The sequence below is a fragment of the Theropithecus gelada genome, chromosome 16 (genome assembly GCF_003255815.1).
Source record: "Theropithecus gelada isolate Dixy chromosome 16, Tgel_1.0, whole genome shotgun sequence".
NCBI classification, from domain to species: domain Eukaryota; kingdom Metazoa; phylum Chordata; class Mammalia; order Primates; family Cercopithecidae; genus Theropithecus; species Theropithecus gelada.
Genome location: NC_037684.1, coordinates 33,351,128 through 33,378,442, shown reverse-complemented (window position 1 = coordinate 33,378,442; position 27,315 = coordinate 33,351,128). Strand labels below are relative to the sequence as shown.

General features: G+C 49.5%; 2 protein-coding genes across 6 annotated transcripts in view; one reads left to right on the top strand and one right to left on the bottom strand.

The window, feature by feature from the left end:
- The window catches only part of NMT1 (N-myristoyltransferase 1), a 50,657-nt gene extending 45,345 nt beyond the window's left edge, over positions 1-5,312 (bottom strand). The window contains exon 1 of the mRNA XM_025363875.1: positions 5,157-5,312. Within this exon, the coding sequence (XP_025219660.1) occupies positions 5,157-5,287 (131 nt within the window). The 5' untranslated portion in view covers positions 5,288-5,312. The remainder of the gene's footprint in view (positions 1-5,156) is intronic.
- A 195-nt stretch (positions 5,313-5,507) lies between these two features.
- Positions 5,508-27,315, top strand: part of DCAKD (dephospho-CoA kinase domain containing) — a 32,584-nt gene continuing 10,776 nt past the window's right edge. The window contains exons 1-3 of one of the 5 annotated variants that reach the window (XM_025363883.1): positions 5,508-5,729; positions 26,127-26,353; positions 26,738-26,941. In XM_025363883.1, coding sequence (XP_025219668.1) covers positions 26,242-26,353; positions 26,738-26,941 — 316 coding nt within the window. In that variant the 5' untranslated portion in view covers positions 5,508-5,729; positions 26,127-26,241. Of the gene's footprint in view, positions 5,730-8,865; positions 9,149-26,122; positions 26,354-26,737; positions 26,942-27,315 lie in introns of those variants that run through there. The other 4 variants (XM_025363880.1, XM_025363884.1, XM_025363881.1 and 1 more) reach the window with 4 other exon arrangements.

Below are 27,315 nucleotides of genomic sequence, written 5' to 3'. Positions count from 1 at the left end.
AAAAAAAAAAAAAAAAAAAAAAAATTTAAAAAAATGGCCGGGCGTGGTGGCCCATGTCTGTAATACCAGCACTTTGGAAGGCCGAGGTGGGCGGATCACAAGGTCAGGAGATCGAGACCATCCTGACTAACTCGATGAAACGCCGTCTCTACTAAAAGTACAAAAAAATTAGCCGGGCGTGGTGGCAGGCACCTGTAGTCCCAGCTACTTGGGAGGCTGAGGCAGGAGAATGGTGTGTACCCGGCAGGCAGTTTGCAGTGAGCAGAGATCATGCCACTGCACTCCAGCCTGGGCAACAGAGCGAGACTCCGTCTCAAAAAAAGAAAAAAAAAAAAGGGGGGCCTAAAAGAATAAAGGTTAGCTTGAACTATGATTAACCTTTATTGTATATTACACATTTTAGACTCTCTGGCATTGAAAGGAAAACTTCTCTGTCAACTTTTACATGATTTTTGATAAGATTTTAAATAATATTAAGTAAAGACAAAAAACATTTCAAGAAGCAAAACACAGTAGAAAGCTTCCACAACAAATTGGAGCTTCTTGATTTCTGTAGGTATTTCTTTTTTTTTTTTTTTGAGATGGAGTCTCACTCTGTCACCCAGGCTGGAGTACAGTGGCGCAATCTCGGCTCACTGTAAGCTCTGCCTCCCAGGTTCACGCCACTCTCCTGCCTCAGCCTCCCGAATAGCTGGGACTACAGGCACCCGCCATCATGCCCAGCTAATTTTTTGTATTTTTAGTAGAGATGGGGTTTCACTGTGTTAGCCAGGATGGTCTTGATCTCCTGACCTCGTGATCCACCCGCCTTGGCCTCCCAAAGTTCTGGGATTACAGGCGTGAGCCACCGTGCCCAGCCTCTGTAGGTATTTCATAAAAATTGTAGTAAGGCTTACAATGAGAATTATTTGGGGAGAGAAAACGTGTATGTAAGAAAAATCTGATATCCTCTCACTTGGTGAGGGGAGATAAAACTCTACTAATATTAAGCTAGGTACTTTAATATCTGCCATTCATTCATACAGCAAATATTCACTAATGCCCACTAAATGCTAGGCATTTTGAAGACACAATCCTGTTTACATGCACCTTACTGTCAGATGAGACAGGTACCAGACACATTAAGAAACATTACCAAATATGTAGTTACATTTATTGTTATGATAAAAGCTACAATACAGCACGTCATAAGAGCAGAGGGACAAGCTGGGAGGTTAGGGAAAATGTGAAGAAAGAGGAGGAGGGAGAAAGAGGAGTGCATTCCAGATGTTATCTCATTTAATCCCTATAACTCTGAGTTAAGTACCTTTCCCAAGGTCACAGGACTATTAAGTGTCAGAGCCAAGCTTTGAGATGAGATTTTCAGATCAGAGGCTTGCTCTGTCGCCCAGGCTGGAGTGCAGTGGAGAGATCTCAGCTCACTGCAACCTCTGCCCCCTGGTTTCAAGCGATTCTCCTGCCTCAGCCTCCCGAGTAGCTGGGATTACAGGTGCCTGCCACTACGCCCAGCTAATTTTTGTATTTTTAGTACAGATGAGGTTTCACTATGCTGACCAGGCTGGTCTCAAACTCCTGACCACAAGTGATCTGCCCAACTCAGCCTCCCAAAGTGCTTGGATTACAGGCGTGAGCCACCGTGCCTGGCCTGAGACCAGATTTAAATGATTCCAAAGTCCATGCTTTTCCACTGTGCCGTGCTACATTTTCCCAAATTGCTGCTTCTCCCCAAAACCATTTCCTCTTAAAGTTCATGTAAAAATGTTGACTATCCCCCGGATTCTTAGTGCCAGAATTAGACTCTCTCCTCCAGACTAGGCCCTTGGTTTTTCACCGGCTACCTCCAAACTCATTTTCACAGACCTTTAGATTTGGGATGCTAATAAACATAATTTTTTCACCTAGACCATAACCATGCACAGAAACACCACTGCAAACTGTCAATGTTTTTTTAAGGTTATTACTTATGTCTGCTACAAATAAAATAATTTTATTTGTTTTTTTTTTTGTTTTTTTTTTGTTTTTTGTTTTTTGTTTTTTGAGATGGAGTCTTGCTCTGTTGCCAAGCTGGTGTGCAGTGGCGCGATCTCAGCTCACTGCAACCTCCGCCTCCCAGATTCAGACGATTCTCCTGCTTCAGCCTCCAGAGTAGCTGGGGCTACAGGTATGCACCACCATGCCCAGCTAATTTTTCTATTATTAATAGAGACTGGATTTCACCATGTTGGCCAGGATGGTCTCAATCTCTTGACCTCATGATCCACCCGTCTCAGCCTCCCAAAGTGATGGGATCACAGGCATGAGCCACTGCACACCACCCTTTTTTTTTTTTTTTTTTTTTGAGAAGGAGTCTGGCTGTGTCGCCCGGGCTGGAGTGCAGTGGCCGGATCTCAGCTCACTGCAAGCTCCGCCTTCTGGGTTTACACCATTCTCCTGCCTCAGCCTCCTGAGTAGCTGGGATTACAGGCGCCCGCCACCTCACCCGGCTAGTTTTTTGTATTTTTTAGTAGAGACGAGGTTTCACCGTGTTAGCCAGGATGGTCTCGATCTCCCGACCTCGTGATCCGCCCGTCTCGGCCTCCCAAAGTGCTGGGATTACAGGCTTGAGCCACCGCGCCCGGCCCACCCTTTTTTTTTGAGACAGGTTCTTGCTCTGTTGCCCAGGCTGGAGTGCAGTGGCGCAATCTCAGTTCACTGCAGCCTCCACCTCCCAGGTTCAAGCGATTCTCCTGCTTCAGCCTCCCGAGTAGCTGGGACTACAGGCGTGCACCACCACGTCCAGCTAAACTTTGTATTTTTAGTGAAGACGGAGTTTCACCATGTTGGTCAGGCTGGTCTCGAACTCCTGACCTCAAGTGAACCGCCTGCCTCAGCCTCCCAAAGTGCTGGGATTACAGATGTGACCTACCACACCAGGCCAATAAAATAATTTTCCGGCACACAGTTTTGCAAAGTGATTCACAGATTACAGGGCACAAACATAAGGACACTGGTCAGGACAACAGTTAAGAAGAGAAAAATAAAAGCAACTATAAAAAGAGCAAAGAAAATGCCACACTTTCACTTCTGGAATGACTTTTACATTCACCAACTCTCATCTGTGATTCAGATCTCTACTCAGGAGAGCTTCACTTTCCCTTCTTCCTGTTCCTACTTCCTCTTTCTCAGCTCTTCCATTTTTAGGAACATCAAACTTCAAAACAAGACTTTTATTACATTAGATCTGTTGTGAGTTATAGCAATAAAAACTAAATTTGGCAACCTTCCTATTCCTCTACATTCTTCCTGTGAATTTTTTTTTTTTTTTTTTTTTTTTTTTGAGACATAGTCTCGCTCTGTAGCCCAGGCTGGAGTGCAGTGGCGTGATCTCAGCTCACTGCAAGCTCTGCCTCCTGGGTTCACGCCATTCTCCTGCCTCAGCCTCCTGAGTAGCTGGGACCACAGACACCCACCACCACGCGCGGCTAAATTTTTTGTATTTTTAGTAGAGACGGGGTTTCAGAGTGTTAGCCAGGATGGTCTCGATCTCCTGACCTCGTGATCTGCCCGCCTCTGCCTCCCAAAGTGCTGGGATTACAGGCATGAGCCACTGCGCCCAGCCCTTCCTGTGATTTTTAATGCTGGTTGAAGAACATAAAAGCTAGGTAGATCTTTTAACCTAAGATTCACCACAAGCAGGTTATAAACCACTTAAATACAGTCATCCTTCACTGAACGTCAGGGATATGTGCTAGGAAATGCATGGTTAGGTGATTTTTGTCTTGCAGACATCATAGGGTGTACTTACACAAACCTAGATGGTATAGCCTACTAAATGCCTAGGCTAAACGGTATACATTACAGTAACACGCTATACAGGTTTGTAGCCTAGGAGCAATAGGCTACCGCATGTTACTGAGTACTGCAGGCAACTATAACACAACGGTAAGTATTTGTGTATCTAAGCATACCTAAACATAGAAAGGATACAATAAAAATATGTACTATAATTTTGTGGGACCATCTCTTCTACACAATCCTTGGGCAGCGCATGACTGTAATACTTTGTTCTCCCCTCTATACAAGGTAGCAGATTTTTTCTTTTTTTTTAAGTTTCTACAAAGACCTCAATCTTCTACCTTTATATCTGGACTACCACCAATACTGCAAATAACAAGCTGGCTATGAAAATCAGACTACCTCAAACTCAGCAAGTTATACACCCAAAAATCTCTCACGACTTTCAGTTTAAAAATATATCTACAAATATAGACAGGAAGATAGGGAGAGACAGCGTGAGTGCCAGTGCCAGGCACTAACCATGTGAAGAAAGATGGATAAGCTGTGGCTTACAGAAGTAAAAACTAATTTGGAAAAAGAATTCAACATTCAAATGCCTGGTACGTTTCTTCATCCCTAGGAACAAATAGTAACTAATGGCAAGACCCTAAAGTACAGGATAGGCAGTATGGAGCCCGAGGATTCCAAATACTCTCCAAGAAGCAACATCGCTCATTTCTTGAAGCCTGGGGCTACTCTGCAAAGTTAACAAGGCAAAGATGTTCGAAGATCTAATTATATTAATATATTGTTCAGGATACTTATGACTGGAGCAATGGAAACTATGTAAATCAAAGCATTATCATATCGTTAATTACATAGGGTTTATAAGGTGAGTTTATATTTTGGGATTCTCTCGTAGTGATACTTTACAATATAATTATATATACAGTTTGTATAGTCTGATGAATTTCCCCACTGAGGGTGAACTGCTGCGAAATGTTTTATTATTCGTTTATTGCTAGTCACGTTGCTCAAACAACACGTCTATAAGTAACGTTCCCTTTGAACTGTACTGTTACTAGACTGTCCTGTGTTGTACCATCGAAAACCATCGTCCAACATGCTCTTTTCCCAGGACTGGCCTGAAGTACACGAGTGGAACATTGCATAGAACTTTTACATAATAAAAGTACTGAACGTCTCCGGCCCTTAATATCCAGAGCACCCACCCTTGGTAAATGACAAAGGTAGTAACCAATCGCCAGGCAGGATCTTAGTGACTTAACCAATAAGAATATGAGGGTGGTGCTAGACTAAGCTCCCGGTGACTTCCCCGCACCCCAGAGACCCAGGTTGTGGGAGGCTGGACGGGAATTGGACTCCGAGGATTTCGTTACCCCCGGTTGTAGCTGTTGTCCTCCTCATTCTCGCAATCGCTGCAGTGCTCATGGCCGTTCCCGTTCCCTTCCATCATCTGCAGCAGCGGAGATGCCAGCGGCTTCACTGCTGTCTCACTCTCGTCCGCCATCTTGAGTTGCGAGACGGGGGCTCCGCGCCCCGCTACATGGGGGGTTCCTATTGGACAAGGGGGATTTGCGCTGCATTCTGGGTTTTGTAGTTTTTCTGGCGAGGGGAGCTGCCACTAGGAGCGACTCTTTCCCAGGAAACTGACTGCAATACCCAGGAATCACCAGGGACGGCTCCGGTGGGGTCAAGGGGCGGGGCCACTAATACCCGGAAGCCTAGGCATTTGGCCACGCTTTGAGGAAAGAAGGGGCGCAAGGTTGGTGGGACCGACCCTTCGGAACCGGGCGGCCGCCTGGCATGCTGGGAGTTGTAGTTCGATGCTGGTTTAGGGTTTCAGGCGTGGAGGTTCCAAAATCCGAGGTTTGATTTCAGCCTGCCCTGGCCAGTGCCTGGGCCGCTGGGAGCCGTTATTGACTACCGTTAAGGACCGTTACCTTTCCCGGGTAAGTGAAAGGGCCTGAGGCCAGCGGGTGTGACCCGCCTGGAGCCAGAATGCCCCAGGCCTTCTTGGAGTGGGCTTTTCTGCAAGAAGCCGAGTTGACTCCTGGCCGCCTTCCTCACTCGGGAGTCTGGGCAACCCCCGGTCATTGGCAGTTCAAGGTCTCATGAGAGGCAGTGGATTTTTGTGTGCGATGCACTGACCCTAAGCCAGGAGACACCACTGCTAGGGAGGCAGGGCTCGCCGCATCTTGGCCTCCAGGTACTGATCTTCGCCAAGCTCTTTCGCGCACACATGGTCCCTTTAATTCCCCACAAGAATCTTCCACAATGACCTTTTTTTTTTTTTTTTTTTTTTTTTTTTAAATAGGGTTGCCCTCTGTCGCCCAGGCTGGAGTGCAGTGGCTCAAGATCACGCTTCACTGCAATCAAGCTATCCTCCCACCTCAGGCTCCCGAGTACCTAGGACTACAGGCGTGAGCCACGACACCCGGCTAATTTTTGTATTTTTTGTAGAGACGAGGGTCTCGCCTTGCTGCCCAGGCTGGTCTCGAACTCCTGGGGTACTCCTGGGGTATCTTCCTACCCCAACCCCTCAAAGTGCTGGGATCACAGACGTGAGCCAGGGCACCCAGCCCACATCGACTCTTTCTTTAATAAGTACTGATATGCCAGATTCTGTAGTAAGGCCTTTCGTACCTTATCTCATTTAATCCTCTCAACAAGTCTACAATATAGGTCCTATTATTATTATTCACCTTTTTTGTTTTATTTTGAGACAGAGTCTCGCTCTGACGCCCAGGCTGGAGTGCAGTGGTGCAATCTCGGCTCACTGCAACCTCCGCCTCCCGGGTTCAAGCAATTCTCTTGCCTCTACCTCCTGAGTAGCTGGGATTAAAGGTGCACGCCACCACACCTGACTAATTTTTGTAATTTTAGTAGAGACAGGGTTTCACCATGTTAGTTAGGCTGGTCTTGAACTCCTGACCTCGTGATCTGCCCACTTCGGCCTCCCAAAGTGCTGGGATTAGAGGAGTGAGCCACCGTGCTTGGCCATATTCACCTTTTTGACGATGAAAAAATGTGGCCCTGAGAGGTTGGTAAATTGCACAATCACATAGCTGGTTAAGTGGCACATTGGTATACAAATCCAGGTCTGTGTGCTCCTAGACCCTCTGAATTCTTTGCCACCATAAAAGTCCCATTTTCTGATACACTATTCACTCAAGGAAATCGGTTACTAAAAGGTAACTGTGACTCCAGTGTGTATTCTATGTCAGGGGAAAAAAGGTAACTGCAACATTTTAATCTGTTTTTACCCTTGATTGAATGTTTCAGTCCCTGAGTCTCACTCTTGTGATTGAGTAATCTCACCTGAATCCCGAGAAGAGCACCCAAAGACATGGTTCCCATTCGTTGAAATTTCCTATTTGGGTTGAGTGTGGTGGGTGATGAGAGGACTAATTCTTACCATCAGAGCCCTCCATGGCCAAAAAGGGAAATGATCTTTGCCTTTGGGAAAGATCTCAACATGGGAAGAATGGCAGGGCGGTAAGAAACAGTTCCCATCTGACTCAGGGAAAGAAAACACAAACAAAACACAGAACTAAATATAGTCAACTCTGTTTATATATCAGTGGCATAAACGTAAGTAATTATGATCCAAAGCGGCAGATAATCCTGTCATCTGTCAAAGATGCCCACTCAGTCTGAGAACTGTCATCACACTCAACTCTCTGGGGTCCAAGACTGCTGTTCAATGTGATTGTCCTATTTGCAGCTGCAGTGAAGAGGGGGTCAGAGATAAGAATAATAATAATAAAGCCAGGCCAGGTGCGGGGGCTCATGCCAGTAATCCCAGCAGTTTGGGAGGCCGAGGTGGGTGGATCACCTGAGGTCAGGAGTTCGAGACCAGCCTGGCTAACATGGTGAAACCCCATCTCTACTAAAAATACAAAAATTAGCCTGATGTGCTGGGCATGGTGGCTGACGCCTGTAATCCTAGCACTTTGGGAGGCTGAGGTGGGTGGATCACCTAGGTCAGGAGTTCCAGACCAGCCTGGCCAACATGGTGAAACCCTATCTCTACTAAAAATACAAAATTGGGCCAGGCGTGGTGGCTCACGCCTGTAATCCCAGCACTTTGGTAGGCCGAGGTGGGTGGATCACCTGAGGTCAGGAGTTCGAGACCAGCCTGACCAACAAGGAGAAACCCCGTCTCTACTAAAAATACAAAAAATTAGCCAGACATGGTGGTACATGCCTGTAATTCCAGCTACTTGGGAGGCTGAGGCAGGAGAATCGCTTGAACCCGGGAGGTAGAGGTTGCGGTGGGCCAAGATCGTGCCATTGCACTCCAGCCTGGGCAACAAGAGCAAAACTCCATCTCAAAAGCCAAAAAAAAAAAAATACAAAAATTAGCTGGGCATGGTGGCACACTCCTGTAGTCCCAGCTACTCGGGAAGCCGTGGCAGGAGAATCGCTTGAACCTGGGAGGCAGAGGCTGCAGTGAGCCAAGATCCCGCCACTGCACCCCAGCCTGGGGGATAGAGCGAAACTTTGTCTCAAAAAACAAGCAAAAAAAACCCCCAACTCTATGTGAGGCATAACTAGGTAACTATAGATTTTTTGTTTCTTTGGCTCACTGCAACCTGCACCTCCCGGGTTCAAGCAATTCTCCTGCCTCAGCCTCCCGTGTAGCTGGGATTACAGGTGCCCGCCACCATAGCCAGCTAATTTTTGTATTTTTAGTAGAGACGGGATTTGGCCATGTTGTCCAGGCTGTGCGGCCTGAGATAATCCCACAAAGTGCTCATGATCACCACTGCCAAGGCTGCATAAGTACTGAGTGGCCAAGCTTTATATCTGAAGTTAGGACTCTGCAGTTTTGCCCCTCTCCTCTCTCTCCTTCCACACTCCGGGGAAAGGAAAAGTTATGGCTCCGGGTCGGGGGTTGGGGGACCTCTACCGCGTTCCGGGGCCAAGCTCGCCCCGCCCACCTCTCCCGCGTCCGCCCGCCCCGCCTCTCCCGCGTCCGCCCGCCCGCCCTCCCAACCTCCCTACCCAGCTCGCCCGGCCCCGCCCGCCTGCGCGCCCAACCTCTCCCGGCCGCGCCCGCTGGGCGGACGTCCGGTCCGCGCCTCCGAGGTCCCGCCTCGCCCGCTGAGCTGGCCTGTAAGCGCCGCGGAGATTGGGCTAGAGGCGGAGGCCTGGGCCGGGTCGGAGGCGCTGGGTACGTAGCGCGCCGCGCGGGCCGGTGGGAGCCAGCCGGGCCCCGGGGAGGGGGCGGGCCCTGGCCGAGGCTTCTACGCGGGGCTGCCATCGCCCTGGGCGCCCCAGTTTCGCTGCCTAGTGGGGCGTAGGCGCCTCTTTTGAAAGCCTGAGTTACGATGTATTGAGCGCATCGTCTGCGGCCAGCACTAAGGCAAGCAAGCGCTTTTATATCCATGGCCCATTGTCTTGACAGCAACTCTGCCAAGCAAGGTGTTATTTCCTGTTTTAGGGCTGAGGACGCGCAGGAAGGTTTACAGCTAGAAAGGGCTGGAGATTGTGGATTCAAACTCAGGATCAGACCAAAGACACTGCCCTTTAGAGCTTTGCGGGCCGATTGATTCTTGAATCTAGCTTCTGCCACTTCAGTTGTGTAACCTTGGGGTATCTTTCCGACCCCAAGTTTGCTCATCTGAAAAATGGGAATAAAGCTACAGTATCTGTCTCAGAGGGTGGGTATAAAGTGCTTTGCTGTTGAGCTGAGTGATCATCTCCAATTTTCAGACCTCTCTCCTCCGCTTCCCTCTCCCCCGGGAGGCCGGACAGTTAAGGTTTTAGTGAAGACCCCAGGGACTGGGGCGGCGTGGATCTCCCGCCCACCCACTAGTAAGGGAGGCCGTCGGGCCACCCGTCTCTTCCTTCCCCAGCTCCGCAAAGGAGGTGTTGGCATCTCAGGTGTTTGCTTACAGAGTTTTCAAAGATTTTTCACTCTCTCCCTGAGTTACGGGAAAATGATTCAAACTACCCGAGTGAACTTTGACATTAAGTCTCAATTCTAAAAGTAAAGAAATGGAAGCCTTTGAATATGTTTTATGTCTAAAACGTGTTTGTTTTTGCGGGAGGGAGAGTACTCATTTTACCTAAATAAATCAAGATTGAGTTGGTGTGGCGCAGTGCTGGCATAAGCCTGTGGAAAGGGGTGAAATGCTAGAGATCTGGTGGATGGATAGAAAGTGGACAGGCGGGTTCGGGTGGTTTTTGTCTCAGTAGGGCCCTAAATTCCCACCAAATCCTCTTCTGTCTGTCTTCACCAAGGTCTGAATCTGTCCAGCTGGTAAATAACCTTTACAGGGTCTCCGAGCCTCTCTTGGTGCCTGTACCTTAAGGAGAAAAGAAGAGGGCTCATAGCTGAAGGCAGGCAAGCCACGAGCTTAGCTTTGTTTTGAAAATTACCCGATGCGCCGGGCACGGTGGCTCACGCCTGCAATCCCAGCGCTTTGGGAGACAGAGGAGGGTGGATCACCTGAGGTTAGGAGTTCTAACTAAAACTCCATCTAACTAAAAATACAAAAAAATTAGCCAGACGTGGTGGTGCATGCCTGTAGTCCCAGCTACTCGGGAGGCTGAGGCAGAAGAATCACTTGAACCCGGGAGGCGGAGGTTGTAGTGAGCTGAGATCGTGCCACTGCACTCCAACCTGGGCAACAGAGCGAGACTCCGTCTCAAAAAAAAAAAAAAAAAAGAAAAAAAAAAGAAAGGAAAGAAAATTACCTGCTGGGAGGCTGAGCGCGGTGGCTCATGCCTGGTAATCCCAGTACTTTGGGAGGCCGAGGCAGGCAGATCACCTGAGGTCAGGAGTTTGAGACCAGCCTGGCCAACATGGTGAAACTCCGTCTCTACTAAAAATACAAAAAAAATTATCTGGGCGTGTTGGCAAGTGCCTGCAATCCCAGCTACTCAGGAGGTCGAGGCAGGAGAATTACTTGAACTCGAGAAGCAGAGGTTGCAGTGAGCCAAGATCATGCCACTGCACTCCAGCCTGGGTGACAAGAACAAGACTCTGTTTCAAAAACAAACAAACAAAAAACGGAAAAGAGAAAGAAAATTACCTGCTGGCACAGTTTTAAATTGTCAGCTTTAGATTGAAACTTTCAAATTTTTATTTTGAAGGTTACAGAGGATAAAATTTCTGGTTAATTGTGAATGTTGATATTTTAAAATAAAGCTGTTAAAATCCTCATTTAAACTTGCAGGGAAGTCTACGTACCATTTGATTTGATTTCCCCTCATCTTTTGAAAAAAAAAAAAGAACCACTTTTTATTTAACCATCGAAATTTCAAATCTTTCTTTTTTCCTTTTTTTTTTTTTCTGAGATGGGATCTTGCTGTGTTGTTCAAGCTGGAGTGCAGTGGCATTCACCAGTTACTGCAACCTTGACCTGCTGAGCTCAATCCTCCCACCTCAGCTGCCAAAGTAGCTAAGACTACAGGTGTCTGTCACCACATATGGCTGATTATTCTTTTTATTTTTAGTAGAGACGAGGTCTTGCTATGTTGCACAGGCTGACTCCTGGTCTCAAGTGATCATCCCATCTCAGCCTCCAAAAGTGCTGGGATTAGAGGTGTGAGCCACCATGCTTGGCCCTTTTTCCTTCTTGAACTCGTATTTCCACTTTGTTTCCTCACAGAAGTTTTTTCTAATGTAATAGTTTTTGGTTTTTTTTGAGACAGGGTCTCCGTCTGTCACCCAGGCTGGAGTGCAGTGGCGGGATCACAGCTCACTGCAGTCTTGACCTCTTGGGCTCAAGCAATACTCCCACCTTAGCTTCCCCAGTAGCTGGGACTGCAGGTTTTCGCCACCATGCTCGGCCAATTTTTTTTTTTTTTCCAAATGAAAGCAAGATTATTAGATAAGTAATGGAATAAAGAATGGCTACACCATAAGCAGAACACCCCTGAAGGCTGCTGGCTGGCTATTTTTATGGTTCTTTCTTTCTTTCTGAGACAGAGCCTATCTCACTGTGTCACCAGGCTGGAGTGCAGTGGTACAGTCTTGGCTCACTGCAGCCTCTACCTCCCAGATTCAAACGCTTCTCAAGCCTCAGCCTCCTGAGTAGCTGGGATTACAGGTGCACGCCACCACGCCTGGCTAATTTTTGTTTTGTGTTTCTTTGAGACAGAGTCTTGCTCTGTCACCCAGGCTGGAGTGCAGTGGCACGATCTTGGCTCACTACAACCTCCGCCTCCCGGGTTCAAGCAATTCTTCTGCCTCAGCCTCCCGAATAGCTGGGACTACAGGCATGCACCACCATGCCCGGCTAATTTTTGTATTTTTAGTAGAGACGGGGTTTCATCATATTGACCAGGCAGGTCTCAAACTCCCGACCTCGTGATCCGCCCGCCTTGGACTGCCAGAGTGCTGGGATTACAGGTGTGAGCCACCGCGCCTGGCCTAATTTTTGTATTTTTAGTAGAGATGGGCTTTCGCCATATTGGCCAGGCAGGCTGGTCTCAAACTCCTGGCCTCAAGTGATCTGCCTACATCAGCCTCCCAGAGTGCTGGGATTCCAGCTAATTTTTTTTTTTTTTCAGTTTTTTTGTAGAGACAGAGCCTCACTATGTTGCCCAGGCTGGTCTTGAACTCCTGGGCTCAAGTGATCCTCCTGCCTTGACTTCCCAAAGTGCTGGGATTATATGCATGAGACACTGTGCCTGACCATGTAATAATACATTTTATGCCTGAAAGCCTTTGGTTTATCATCCTATTTCTCTGCAACAAAAATACATACAAAATTAAACTTTTTAAAAATTGTGTTATGAGTATTAAATGTTTCTTTTTGATTGAGTTGTCACAATTATAAAATACACAATTGATAAAAACAACGTAAACAAAGTTTTGAGTATTTCTCTTAATAAGCTAAGTGGGCCGGGCATGGTGGCTCATGCTTGTAATCTCAACACTTTGGGAGGCCAGGGCAGGCAGATTGCTTCAGCTCAGGTGTTTGAGACTAGCCAGGGGCCAGGCGTGGTGGCTCACACCTGTAATCCCAGCACTTTGGGAGGCCAAGGTGGGTGGATCACAAGTTTAGGAGTTCAAGACCGGCCTGACCAACATGGTGAAGCCCCGTCTCTACTAAAGATACAAAAGTTAGGCGGGTGTGGTGGCGTGTGCCTGTAATCCCAGCTACTGGGGAGGCTGAGGCAGGAGAATCATTTGAACCCGGGAGGCGGAGGTTGCAGTGAGCCGAGATTGTGCCACTGCATTCCAGCCTGGGCGACAGGGTGAGACTCCGTCTCAAAAAAAAAAAAAGAAAGAAAAATAAAGAGAGAGACTAGCCAGGGCAACACAGCAAAACCTCATCTCTACAAAAAATTTTTTAAAATTAGCTGGGCATGTTGGTGCATGCCTGTAGTCCCAGCCACTTGGGAGGCTGAAGTGGGAGAATCACCTGAGCCCAGGAGGGTTGAAACTTCACTGAGCTGTGATCACACCACTGCATTCCAGCCTAGACAATGGAGTGAGACTCTGTCTCAAAAAAAAAATAAGCTGGGTGGAGCTTTTTTAAACTCACGTGTCTATCCATGTTTATTTGTATATTTACTAGAATGAGCAGAGTGCTTTTTTTTTCTTTGGCTGTAACCATTGAAAAAGTTTCTTCATGTAAATTAAATACACAGGAGTTGAAGGTGTTTTGTTTTAGCAATATCACTCAGTTCTTTGAACACCTTCTGAATTGTGGGCTGAAAAATCACATCCGATTATTAATCTGTCAGTCCCCAGTTCTTTTAGGTCCTCCTTTAACTTTCTTGAAGGCCAAGGTTTAGAAACCACCTGACTCATGCAAGGATTTTTCCTTAGTCACTGTAGGCAGTCACTTTCTTAGCATGAATACTGACCTTTTGAATTGCCCTTTCTGGTGCCTAGGGGATTTTCACTGTGTGGGACCACGCACCTCAGTATGATTTAGCATGGGTGGGTGGTTATGCCTTTCTCTGAAACATGGGAGATGGGTGAGTGTGAAGGAGGAGCTGGGTAGGAGAGCCAGTGGGAATTGAGTTGGAAATTTATGACCCTGAAACTCTGCCTTTGTGCCCCTTGGAAAATCTTCATGCTTCCCCTAGGTGTTCCCATTCTCCTGTGTGTAGGCCACCTGGCACTACTGTGGGCAAACATAGAGCTTCTTTTTCTTTTCTTTTTTTTTTTTTGAGACGGAATCTTGCTCTGTCACACAGGCTGGAATGCAATGGCACAACCTCGGCTCACTGCAACCTCTACCTCCTGGGTTCAAGCAATTCTCCTGCCTCAGCCTCCCGAGTAGCTGGGACTATAGGCACGCACCACCACACCTGGCTAATTTTTGTATTTTTGGTAGAGATAGGGTTTCACTATATTGGCCAGACTGGTCTAGAACTCCTGACCTTGTGATCCATCCTCCTCGGCCTCCCAAAGTGCTGGGATTACAGGCATGAGCCACCGCGCCGGGCCAGTACTTCTTATAACTTTCATTTCCTCACTTTGAGAAAGTACTGCTCTTACACTCTAGTTCCTGCCTGCTGGGAAACTCAGCTTCCTAGGCATTCTCTCTCACAGTTTCCTCATCTTTTAGCTCAATATATTGTCAGCCCAGGAATGTGGAGGTGGGAAGTAATGTGGAAAGGTTTTGTGATTCTCATTTTAAAATAGTTGATGTTGCCTGGCACAATGGCTCACGCCTGTAATCCTAGCACTTTGGGAGGCTGAGGCTAGTGGATCACTTGAGGTCAGGAGTTCAAAACCAGCCTGGCCAACATGGTGAAACCCCATCTCTACTAAAAACACAAAACAAATTAGCCGGGTGTGGTGGCAGGTGCCTGTAATCCCAGCTACTCGGGAGGCTAAGGCAGGTAGAGGTTGAACCCAGGAGGTAGAGGTTACAGTGAGCTGAAATCGCGCCACTGCCTTCCAGCCTGGGTAACAGAGCGAGACTCCGTCTAAAAAAACAAAACAAAACAAAACAAAAGTTACTGTTGAGTTCCAGCTTGCCCATGAGCTGAATATTTTGCTGCATGGTTTATGTATTAATTCAACAAGTATCTTTTTTTTTTTTTTGAGACGGAGTCTTGCTCTGTTGCCCAGGCTGGAGTGCAGTGGTGCAATCTTTGCTCACTGCAGCCTCCCCTTCCTGGGTTTAAGTGATTCTCCTGCCTCAGCCTCCTGAGTAGCTGGGACTACAGGCACATGCCACACCTGGCTAATTTTTGTATTTTTAGTTGAGACAGGATTTCACTATGTTGGCCAGGCTGGTCCCAAACTCCTGACCTCAGGTGATCCGCCCGCCTCAGCCTCCCAAAGTGCTGGGATTACAGGTGTGAGCCACTGCACCCGGCCACTTGCCACAGCTCTTAAGCAGATTCCAGCCAGTTCCAGACAGGGGTTGGGTTCAGCGGGACGGGACCTGACAGTCTCTGATGGGGGAAGATTGGGCAGAGAGGGGAGTGAATGGGGCAGTCCTCTGGGGAAGAGCCTTGTCTGGGACTGTGGGGACATTGAGACACAGGCCTGAGGGCAGTGATCTAGAGGGGAGTGGTTGGAGATGCTGGGAGGATATAGCTGCGTCTTTCTTGAGGCTCCTGTAGGACTCTCCATGGACTTGGCTTGTAGCCACTGAGATGGGAACTGTTAGAGGGCTGTGAGCAGAGGCCTGACATGATGCGAGTTGCATTTCAAAGGGTCACACTAGCTGCTTTGTTAGGAACAGACTATTGGGGAGCAAAGGTGCAGCAGGAAATGGCTCAGAGGCTGCTGCAGGGATTCAGCAGCGAGATGGTGGCACTCATGCACCAGAGGGCTTCTGGGTGGGCTGTGCAGGTGGGAAGTAGCGCTGGCTGGGCACTGCGGGTTGGATGAAGGGTATGAGAGAGGCCAGGAGTACTCCAAGGCTTTTGGCCTATACAAGTGGAAGGAGGGAGGTGCTCTTTAGGGAAACAGTGTTATGAGAAAAACCCAGAATAGTGTAGAAAAACATTCCCCCAAATCGGGAGGGAGCCAGAGACCAAAGAATGGTTCGAACAAGTCCAGCGTGGCGAGTAGGTGAGCGGATTAGGACTTAAATGCACAGCACTCCTCGGTGACAGCAGGACAGCTCTGGGCATCTGTGCCGCCTCCCATCTCCAGGCTGCCTTTAAGCTAATTTTCTGGCTCTTTGCCTCCTGTGTGTGTGATGAGACTGTTTTCTTTGGTATGTGCCCAGCTATGCCCTAGGATGTTTGGGTTCTCAGGGACACCTGCTTCTCAGCTGGGCACCATGGCCTTGGCTTACCGCCCAGCCTGCAGGGTTCAAACAGCGCACATACACCCGTAAGTAACCCATCACACTACAAATGGAGTAGACTGCAGTGGCTGTGACATGTCACACAGTGAGTTGGGGAAGATGAGGTGACTGTGACCTATATCACCTCATTTAATCCTGTCACGACCCCATGAGTAGTCATTACAAATCTTTTTTTTTTTTGAGACAGAGTCTCACTCTGTCACCCAGGCTGGAGTGCAGTGGCACAATCTCAGCTCACTGCAACCTCTGCCTCCCAGGTTCAAGCGCAAATCCTATTTTATACTCAAGGAAAGAGAAGCTCAGAATGCAGAAATAAATTGCCTACAGCCATACAGCTAGTTAAGGGACAGAGCTAATCCCAACCAAGGTCCCTTTGATTCTGAACCCTCTGAGAATGTGCAGTCACTGTGATCCTTTTTTTGCATAAATGGCAACAAAGTAGTCCAGTCCAAGCAGCCTCCCTGCCCATTCATGAAAGCTGGAGTGCCGGTTTGTGCCTGGAGAGTGCTCAAGTAGAGAAGAGAGACCTGTCCCCTCCCTGCCCTTGGTGTTGGCAAAGGGAGCAGGGAGGAGGCAGAGGGAGGCAGATGCCAGCTCCTTTCTTTGTGGCTCTCTCCAGGTAACTAGCAGCCTGGAGGAGGTGGTGGCTTAATGGGCCTAGCCCATGAAGAGAACTTGGACTTGAAGGTTTAAACAACAACCTCTCACCAATAATGAAAGATTAGGAAGCCGGGCGCGGTGGCTCAAGCCTGTAATCCCAGCACTTTGGGAGGCCGAGACGGGCGGATCACAAGGTCAGGAGATTGAGACCATCCTGGCTGGCTAACATGGTGGAACCCCGTCTCTACTAAAAATACAAAAAACTAGCCGGGCGACATGGCGGACGCCTGTAGTCCCAGCTACTCGGGAGGCTGAGGCAGGAGAATGGCGTAAACCCGGGAGGCGGAGCTTGCAGTGAGCTGAGATCCGGCCACTGCACTCCAGCCTGGGCGACAGAGCGAGACTCCGTCTCAAAAAAAAAAAAAAGAAAGATTAGGAGTGGGGAAGCCGTATATAAAAATAGCACTTAATAGTTAACTGGCAAACAATTTATTTTTGCAACTACTGGTTCCTCGAGAAATAATTGGGTCCCAAGGCAGGGAATGACTCATTTTCATGAATGATTATATTGATCATTGGTGCAAAACAGATACACCCCCTTAGGAAAGCAGTTCTCTCTGGCTGGTCAGGCGTGCCCAGTGTGAAATCCTGAGAGGCGGCAAGGGGAGGAGGATAGGGGCTGCAAACCAAGGGAGCCAGGTCCTGGCCCGGCACATGCAGGAGTGGGACTGTTGAATGGGAGATGAGAAGCAACAGAATTTGCCTTCAACATAACTCCTGAGCTCTCGCAAAGGAAGAAGGTGACAGAGCGAGACCCTGTCTCAAAGAAGAGAAAAAAAAGTCATATGAACAGAAATAAAAGTCCAAAGCATGACGAGTCCAAAGGAGGGAAAGTAAATGGAGTGACGAGAGATGGCAGGGGCCTCATTTGGGTTGGGGGATTGGATGAGGCTGCTCCAGGGGATGTGACTTGCTCCCATGCTGCTTCAGGTCCTGGCTCAGACAATGATGTGCCTGTCACTCTTTTTTTTTCTTTTTTTTTTTTTTGAAGTCAGGGTCTTGTTCTGCACCCAGGCTGGAGTGCAATGGTACAGTCATGGCTTACTGCAGCCTCCAACTCCTGGGCTCAAGCAATTCTCCCACCTCAGCCTCTCGAGTAGCTGGGACTGCAGACACATGCCATCATGCCCAGCTAATTTTTTTCTTTATTTTAAGAGACAAGATCTTGCTTTGTTGCCCAGGGTGGCCTCTAACTTCTGGGCTCCAGTGATCCTCCCACCTTGGCCTCCCAAAGTGCTGTGACTGCAGGCGTGAGCCACCATGCACAGCCCACCACTGCTCTTGATACCCTTACCCACTTACCACTACCACACTTACTGGTACTGTGAGTTTATTGTTTTACCCGTTCCCCCCGCTCTCTCCCACCTCCCCCCACTCCTTCCCGTGCCTGGTGTCTGATTGGTTGACACAGTCAGTACAGGGTGACTGAAGAGGAGTTAGCCCTGAGGTGAGTCTGGCAGAGGGAACACCGCCATAGAGCCTTTGGGGTCAAAAAGAGCCCGCATGTTCAGGGACAGAAGGAAGATCAGTGTGACAGGCACCAGGCATGGACAGGGAGTGAATGAGGGAGTCATACAGGGCCTGGAGACCCCTGTAAAGGGCCAGGAGGAGGCGGGAGAAGGCAGTGAAGGTTTTAGATGGGAGTGACATGATCAGATGACTCCTTTAAACCATGACCCTGGCTACCTTGGGGAGAAGCCAGGCAGGGACCAGGTCATGAGGCTACTGGAGTGGTCCGGGCACAGGTGCTGGTGGCTTAGGCTAACAGAATGGGCCTAGTGGGATTAGAACTTGGCCAGACCTCCCAGAGCAGTAGAGCTTTATTTAGCCCATTAATTTTTCCCTAAGAGAAACACTGCCAGGGGAGATTCTAAGACAGACCATTCTCTGAATGTACTTACTCTTCTCGGGGCTACTGGGCCCAAGAAGTAAAAACTGAGAGGCAATCTGGAGACACCTGATGCAGAAGAGCCCACCATTTATGGAGCACAATAGAATCTGATCGTCATTTCACAGGCCTTAGAGCTTCACTGCAGATTTGGGGCGCAGGCACCAGCTCTAACCCAAACTCCTTGCCCTTTTCTTTGCACCCTGCTGCCTTTCACTGACATGGAGAATGAGGAAAAGAAAGGATAGGGTGTGGCTTCCCTGGGATCCGAGGCCTGCTTTTCCTTCTGGCTCCTCCTTGGCTGATGAATCCCATACCTGGGATTGGTTCCAGAATCCAGCTTCCATTTCTCCTGCACAGGGCATTGGCTCCTTCTCTGTTACTGTGGCTTGGTGTTGTCCTTCCTCTTCCAGCCAAGCCAGCTCTGTGAACAGCTTTTGGTGTTGAGGAGGAAGATTCCCAGCCGCCAACAGTAATGTCATCCCTTGGTTTGCCAGGGGAGCTTTTTTTTTTTTTTTTTTTTGAGACGGAGTTTCACTCTTGTTGCCCAGGCTGGAGTGCAGTGGCGCAATCTCAGCTGACCGCAACCTCCGCCTCCTGGGTTCAAGCGATTCCCCTGCCTCAGCCTCCTGAATAGCTGGGATTACAGGCATGCACTACCATGCCTGGCTAATTTTGTATTTTTAGTAGAGATGGGGTTTCACCATGTTGGTCAGGCTGGTCTCGAACTCCCGACCTCAGGTGATCCGCCCACCTCGGCCTCCCAAAGTGCTGGGATTACAGGCGTGAGCCGCCGCACCCGGCCTTTTCTTTTTTTTTTTTTTTTAGATGGAGTCTCACTCTGTTGCCCAGGCTGGAGTCCAGAGTGGCATGATCTTGGCTCACTGCAACCTCCGCTTCCCGGGTTCAAGCAATTCTCCTGCTTCAGCCTCCCTAATAGCTGGGATTACAGGCGTGTGCCACCACACCTAGCTAATTTTTGTATTTTTAGTAGAGACAGGGTTTCGCCATGTTGGCCAGGCTGGTCTCAAACTCCTGGTCTCAAGTGATCCACCCACCCTGGCCTCCCAAAGTGCTGAGATTACAGGCCACTGCGCCCGGCCCCAGGGGAGCATTTATTGACCGCTCCCAGGAGAGCTCTGAACCACTGAAGAGGAGGAAGAAGTCACCAGTGTGACTCCCAGCCTCCCCGGGGAGCTGCGCCGTTCTTGGCGCTGAAAGTCCAGCCCCTCTCACTCACAAGTGTGGGGACTGAGGCTCAGAGGAGGGAAGGCACCCGGGGCTCACCTGTTTCTTGTATGGAGTCCTTACCACCCTGGGCCAGGCTGGAGAGAAGACTTCCTGCAGTGACAGAATTCAGACGAGGACCCAGGACTTTCCACTTCCAGTCCACAGCCTTTCATTTTAGCCGTGGTTCTAGGCCTAACTGATTCAGATTCAGTGGGCTGGGGTAGATGGAACCTGGGTGTCTGTATCTTTTGTAAGTTTCACATTAAATTCAGATTATAGCCAGGTTTAGCACTTGCTGTGAGGAATGTACTGCCTCTGTGTAAGCAGCAGTGGAATGTGGGAAGCCAGATCGGATTCTGGAGAATGATGACTTGACCAGAGCAGGAAGAGGGTCATGAACACAGGTGATCAAAGGTGGTCGTTTGTTCATGTGGGCTTGACAAGGGAGCTGCCGGCAGGTCTAGGTGGGACTTGGAGGCCGCTGGGTACCTAAGCTTCCATTTCCTCCTTGCTGAGCTTTGGGAGGACCGTGGGCTGCAGCTTCCTCCCTGGCAGATCCCAGCAGATCTGTGCGCAGCCAAGTGAGTGGGAAGGCACTCATACAGCAGGCCCGGGGTCAGCACCACATGACCATTCCTGCTCACCTGTCAGCGCTCTGTTCTTAGATGTTTTCATCTGGTACTATCTAGCGCTCCAGTTTTCCCAAGGGGCAAGACTTGTATTTTCCTCTGGTTATCCAAGAGGTCCCTGGCACTGTTCCTGCAGAGCACAGAGGAGCTCGGTGGATGGTTAGTGAAGGAATGAGCTACAGAGGGGCTCGTTGGACAGGAACAGCTGTTACTTGTCGAGGCCCTTGAAGTTGGGGACCCGGAGCCTCCCTGGGCGTGTGCTCCTTCATCCCCTTGGCCTTCCTGACAGAGGCCAAACAGCTGTTGGTCTGTTTCCACAGATGCTCGGTCAAGGCACTGAGAAGGGAAGATACTCATTAGGTAACCCAGGAGGCTGGAATTTACATCTGTGCTCTGGCCATTGTCCACACATCCCCTCACCCCCCATTCTGCAGGAAGAAAACAGTATGATAATCAAGAAATTATTTATCTTTGGCTCTGAATTGATTTGCCTACAAACAGATTCATCTTCCTTACTTTGTCTCATTAGTCTAAAGGTAAATTAATTTTTCATTCCTTGAGTACTTTAAAGGCAGGGGTCTAGACTAGGGGTTAGGAGCCCTGAATTCCATCCAGCCTTTGCTAATAGCTGGTGGTGGGAAGTTCCCTCCCTTCTCTGGTCCTCAGTCTCCACTGCTGTAAAAGAAGAGTTAGAATTTATCCTGAGCCCTGTTACACATCAGAACTACCTGGGCAGACGGATCACCTGAGGTCAGGAGTTCGAGCCAGCCAGGCCAACATGGTGAAACCTCGTCTCTATTAAAAATACAAAAAAGTCAGCCAGGCATAGTGGCGCATGTCTGTAATCCTAGCTACTTGGGAGGCTGAGGCAGGACAATCTCTTGAACCCAAGAGGCAGAGGTTGCAGTGAGCCCAGATTGCACCGCCAATCTGGGGACCAGAGAGACTCTTGTCTCAAGAAAAGAAAAAAAAAAAAAGAACTGCCCAGGCAGCTCCATCCCCAGAGATTCAGATTTAATAGGTATCAGGAGGGACCTGGGCATCTGTGTACAGGGGGATGGATGGTCTTCCAGCTCCTTCAGCTGAACCTGGCAAGGTTGGATGACCTAGTAACTGTCGCTTGCTTGCAGAGACGAGAGATCAGGGCCCTGTGGAAACCTGGCCCTTGCCTGTTCACTAGTCCTGGCCTAGTCTGAAGTCCCATTCCCATTCCTCCAGACTGGGCTTTGGTGGAGAGAAACAGACTGTCATTACTTTAGGGATGACAGTAGGGTGGGAATTAAAAAAGCTTTTGCGGGCCGGGCACGGTGGCTCACACCTGTAATCCCAGCACTTCGGGAGGCCGAGGCGGGTGGATCACAAGGTCAGGAGGTCAAGCATCCTGGCTAACCCGGTGAAACCCTGTCTACTAAAAATACAAAAAAAATTGCCGAGCATGGTGGCGGTGCCTGTAGTCCCAGCTAGTCGGGAGGTTGAGGCAGGAGAATAGTGTGAACCCGGGAGGCGGAGCTTACAATGAACTGAGATTGCGCCTCTGTGCTCCAAGCTGGGCAACAGAGCAAGACTCCGTCTCAAAAAAAAAAAAAAAAAAAAAGGCTCTTGAGGCTGGATGTGGTGGTTCACGCTTGTAATCCCAGTACTTTGGGAGGCTGAGGTGGGTGGATCACCTGAGGTCAGGAGTTCGAGACCAGCCATGGCCAACATGGTGAAACCCCATCTCTACTAAAAATAGAAAAACTAACTGGGCATGCTGGCGGCTGCCTGTAATCCCAACTACTTGGGAGTCTGAGGCAGGAGAATCGCTTGTACCCGGGAGGCAGAGGTTGCAGTGAGCTGAGATGCACCATTGCACTCCAACGTGGTCAACAGCAAGAGTGAAATTCCATCTCAAAAAAAAAAAAAGTTCTTTCTAGATTTTCTATTTGAAAACTTCAGCTGAGTGGCTGACATTTTGTTTGTTTGTTTTGTTTGTTTGTTTTTACAACTGAACCCTGTCCTTTTTGTGACCTGGAGGGACATCACCAGCCCCAGAGAGACTGAGGAGAAATTATTGTCTTTAATAGAGAGAGAGAGCCTTGCTATGTTGCCCAGGCTGGCCTCGAACTCCTGGTCTCGAGCAATCCTCCTGCCTCAGCCTCCCAAAGCACTGGGATTACAGGCGTGAGCACCGTACTTGGCCTAGAAATGATTGTTAAATAGTTGAATAATGTAGCTAGGTCTGTCCATTTGGATGATGACTCCGTGGTGGATAGTTTCCTCTTTCCACCTCTGGCTTTCCGGGGTGAGAATGAGCAGTGGCAGATTTCAATTTCTAGGTTGGTCCCCTGCTGCCCCAAGCCAGGCACCAACTCAGCCACATCCAAGCAGCTGCCTCCCCTGTCATTTGGTGCGTCCTCACGGGAGGCAAACTCATTTCAATGTAAGCGCAAGCAAAGTGTAATTAGGACAGTAAATCTGCTGCTTAACAGCAACAAAAAAAGTCCTATGACAGATTTCACAGTCCTGGAGAAGTGATTTGAGGCTGAAGGAAGGGTAGGAGAGACCTGCCCTTTGATTTAATTGCTTCCAGCCTGGGAACAAAGTCCACAACATGGTAACCTCATTTACTCCAGAAAATGCACCATGACTTTTTAAAAGTCTACGGTGTGATAGTCTGAGGTTGGAGGAATAGGGACATGATTTCATGAAAGTCTTTTTTTTCTTTCTTTCTATGCCTTGCAATGGAACTGTAACTCCTACTTTTCACCCTGTATCACTATCCTCACTTCCATTTTTGGAACATTTAGCATTTATCAAGCAACATTCCATGGACTGCAGATGCATTTTCTTTTTCTTTTTTTTTTCTCTGAGACAGAGTCTCGCTCTGTCACCCAGGCTGGAGTGCAGGGGCGTGATCTCGGCTCACTGCACCCTCCACCTCCCAGGTTCAAGCGATTCTCGTGCCTCAGGCTCTTGAGTAGCTGGGATTACAGGCGCCCGCTACCATGCCCAGCTAGCCACCGTGCCCGGCCTGCATATGCATTTTCTCATTCAGTCTGCACAACAACCCTATGAGGCAGTCTTTATTTTTTTTGAGATAGAGTCTCTGTCACCCAGGCTGGAGCGCAGGGGAGTGATGTCGGCTCACTGCAACCTCCGCCTCCCAGGTTCAAGCGATTCTCCTGCCTCAGCCTCCCAAGTAGCTGGGATTACAGGTGCGTGCCACCACAGTCAGCTAATTTTTGTATTTTTAGTAGAGATGGGGTTTCGCCATGTTGGCCAGGCTGGTCTCAGACTCCTGACCTCAGGTAATCTGCCCGCGTTGGCCTCCCAAAGTGCTGGGATTATAGACTTGAGCTACCACTCCGAGCCTTTTTTTTTTTTTTTTTTTTTTTTGACAGAGTCTCGCTCTGTCACCCAGGCTTGAGTGCAAGGGCGAGATCTCCGCTTACTGCAACCTCTGCCTCCTGGGTTCAAGCAGTTCTCCTGCCTCAGCCTCTCGAGTAGCTGGGATTACAGGCACCTGCCACCACACCCAGCTAATTTTTCTATGTTTAGTAGAGATGAGGTTTCACCACGTTACCCAGGCTGGTCTCAAACTCCTGAGCTCAAGCGATCGCCCATCTCGGCCTCCCAAAGTGTTGGGATTACAGGCTTGAGCCACTGTGCCTGGTTTTTTTTCTATCTTTCTTTTTTTTTTTTTTTTGAGATGGAGTCTTGCTCTGTTGCCCAGGCTGGAGTGCAATGGCGCGATCTCGGCTTACTGCAACCTCCACCTCCTGGGTTCAAGCGATTCTCCTGTGTCAGCCTCCCGAGCAGCTGGGACTTCAGGCGCGTGCCACCATGCCCGGTTAACTTTTTGTATTTTTAGTAGAGACAGGATTTCACCATGTTAGCCAGGATGGTCTCCATCTCCTGACCTCGTGATCTGCCTGCCTCGGCCTCCTGAAGTGCTGGGATTACAGGCGTGAGCCACCGCGCCCAGCCAAGGCAGTCTTATGATCCATAAAACCTCATTTTATGGATGAGAAAACTGAGGTTCAGGGAGGCAAGCGGCTTGCCCGGGGTTGCAGCACATGTGAGTGGAGGAGCTGGGTGTGAAGAAGCCATGCCCCAACCTTTGTGCTGTGCTGCTGCTTCTTGGTTTGAGGGAGCCACAAACCACGACGCCAGCTCAAAGTCACACCCCCAGCATCGCCCAGCCTCCAGGCCTTTCCCTCACATTCCTTCTTGGCAAGACTGGTACTTTTCTAAACCTCAGTCTTAGTGGCTGCCGAGCCACTACTTGCGGCTCAGTTCCCCATCTGGGCCACTTCTTGGTTGAAGAAGAGGATTGTGCGTCTCCACCTAGACCAGCCACCCAGGCAGTCCTTGTGCTGGTATTGAAGGGGAAGTGATCCATGGGACCTTCTGTGGGGAGGAGGCTTTGGAGCAAAAGAGGGCCCAAGCACCTGGACTCTTTTGTGGTCTCTCCTGCAACTTCCATGGATGGCTGCAGGCAGGCCATTTCTTCCCTTTGAGCCTCAGTCTCGTAGACTAGAAAGTAAAGGTCAGGGGGACCTGTGGGTATCTGAAGAGTGCCATGGGTCCATTGCAGAGAGAGACAGGTGTCTCCTTCCTCTAGGAAGTTGGCCTCCAACGAGTTCCTGCCTTGTCCAGAAAGCATGCTGCCTAACAGCATCCGAACTTGCCCTGCCTGTTCAGCATTTTGATTGCTGAATTTATACTGTTCGTTTGCCTTTTTTTTTTTTTTTTTTTTGAGAAGGAATCTGGCTCTGTCACCCAGGCTGGAGTGCAGTGGCAGGAACTCAGCTTACTGCAACCTCCACCTCCGAGGTTCAAGCGATCCTCTTGCCTCAGCCTTCTGAGTAACTAGAATTCTAGGTGCACGCCACCACACCCAGCTAAGTTTTGTATTTTTGTATTTTTTGGTTTTTTTGAGGCGGAGTCTCGCTCAGTCGCCGAGGCTGGAGTGCAATGGCTCAATCTCAGCTCACTGCAAGCTCCGCCTCCTGGGTTCACACCATTCTCCTGACTCAGCCTCCCAAGTAGCTGGGACTACAGGTGCCTGCCACTATGCGCAGCTAATTTATTAATAAAAATAATCTTTTTTGAGACAGAGTCTCGCTCTGTTGCCCAGTCTGGAGTGCAGTGGCCCGATCTCAGCTCACTGCAAGCTCTGCCTCCTGGGTTTACACCATTCTCCTGCCTCAGCCTCCCAAGTAGCTGGGACTACAGGCGCCCGCCACCTCGCCCGGCCAGTTTTTTGTGTTTTTTAGTAGAGACCGGGTTTCACCATGTTAGCTAGGATGGTCTTGATCTCCTGACCTCGTGATCCACCTGTCTCAGCCTCCCAAAGTGCTGGGATTACAGGCTTGAGCTGCCGCTCCAGGCCGCTAATTTTTTTTGTAAATTTTTGTATTTTTAGTAGAGATAGGGTTTCACCATGTTGGCCAGGCTGGTCTCAAACTCCTGACCTCAGGTGATCCACCCACCTCGGCCTCCCAAAGTGCTGGGATTTGCCTTCTTTGTGAGTGTTTTTAAAAGAATACTGGAGACCTTTCCTGGAGAATTTCTCCTCTCCAGATGGCTCCAGAGCACCCCACGCTCAGGACATGTCCCTGCCCAGCCAAGCTGTCTCCCTTTACTTCCTTTGCCTCCTCTCTCCCAATTATTGGCCCAAACTGATCAGGGCCTCTGGCCTCTCCCAGGCAGGTTCTTCTGGCACTCCTCTGGTGGACCGCCCCCATCGGCCACGCTTGCCCTGCTCTCCAGTGATTCTGTGGCTCCTGGCTCCATAGTCTCGCGGACAGCTATCTTTCCTGGAAAGATGTTCCTGGTGGGCCTGACAGGAGGCATTGCCTCAGGCAAGAGCTCAGTGATCCAGGTGTTCCAGCAGCTGGGCTGTGCAGTGATTGACGTGGACGTCATGGCCCGGCATGGTGAGTTGGAGGGGCAGGTTGGGGGTCCATGCACAGCAGCTCCCCGTGCTGCCAGCCTTCTGCCACACCTCCCTTTTTATAAGTCTCAGAGGAGGGGAAGGCTCCTGTTGACCCTGGTCTGACTTCTGTCCCTGCCCCATGCTTGCCATCTCTGCTCTTTTATTTACTTTTCCCTTTTTAGAAACCCCCCAGCTCTGCCCCATTACCAGCACAAGGGATCGCGTACACTCTGCTCTCCTTCACTGCTTTCTCTCCCCTCATTTTGCTTTTGCTCCACCTGAAAGAAGCACCCAAGTTCCCCTATCATTTTGCCCCTGGTCACTGAGGTCCTCTGGCTGGCCCTGAGGCTCCAGGGAGTGACCCAGCTTTTTCCTCCTGCCACAGTTGTGCAGCCAGGATACCCTGCCCACCGGCGCATCGTAGAAGCCTTCGGCACTGAGGTCTTGCTGGAGAACGGCGACATAAATCGCAAGGTCCTGGGGGATCTGATCTTTAACCAACCTGACCGGCGGCAGCTGCTCAACGCCATCACCCACCCTGAGATCCTCAAGGAGATGATGAAGGAGACCTTCAAGTACTTCCTCCGGGGTGAGTGCTGGGGCCTGGGGCAGGGTTGGGGGCAACACCCTCTCCTTCCAGGGCCAGGGCCCTTCTCCTCTGCAGAAAGTTTGGCCAGGGTAGGGGAGCTGGTTATCCCAGCTGATGAGTTCATACTGCTTACTGGCACCCCCTCCACGCAGAGCCCCGTACCAGCCCCAGAGGAAAGAAGCACGTGCCCTCAGCTCTTAAGGAGGCTGACAGTTTAAAGAGAAGAGACACAGGCCGGGCGCGGTGGCTCAAGCCTGTAATCCCAGCACTTTGGGAGGCCAAGACGGGCGGATCACGAAGTCAGGAGATCGAGACCATCCTGGCTAACACGGTGAAACCCCGTCTCTACTAAAAAATACAAAAAACTAGCCGGC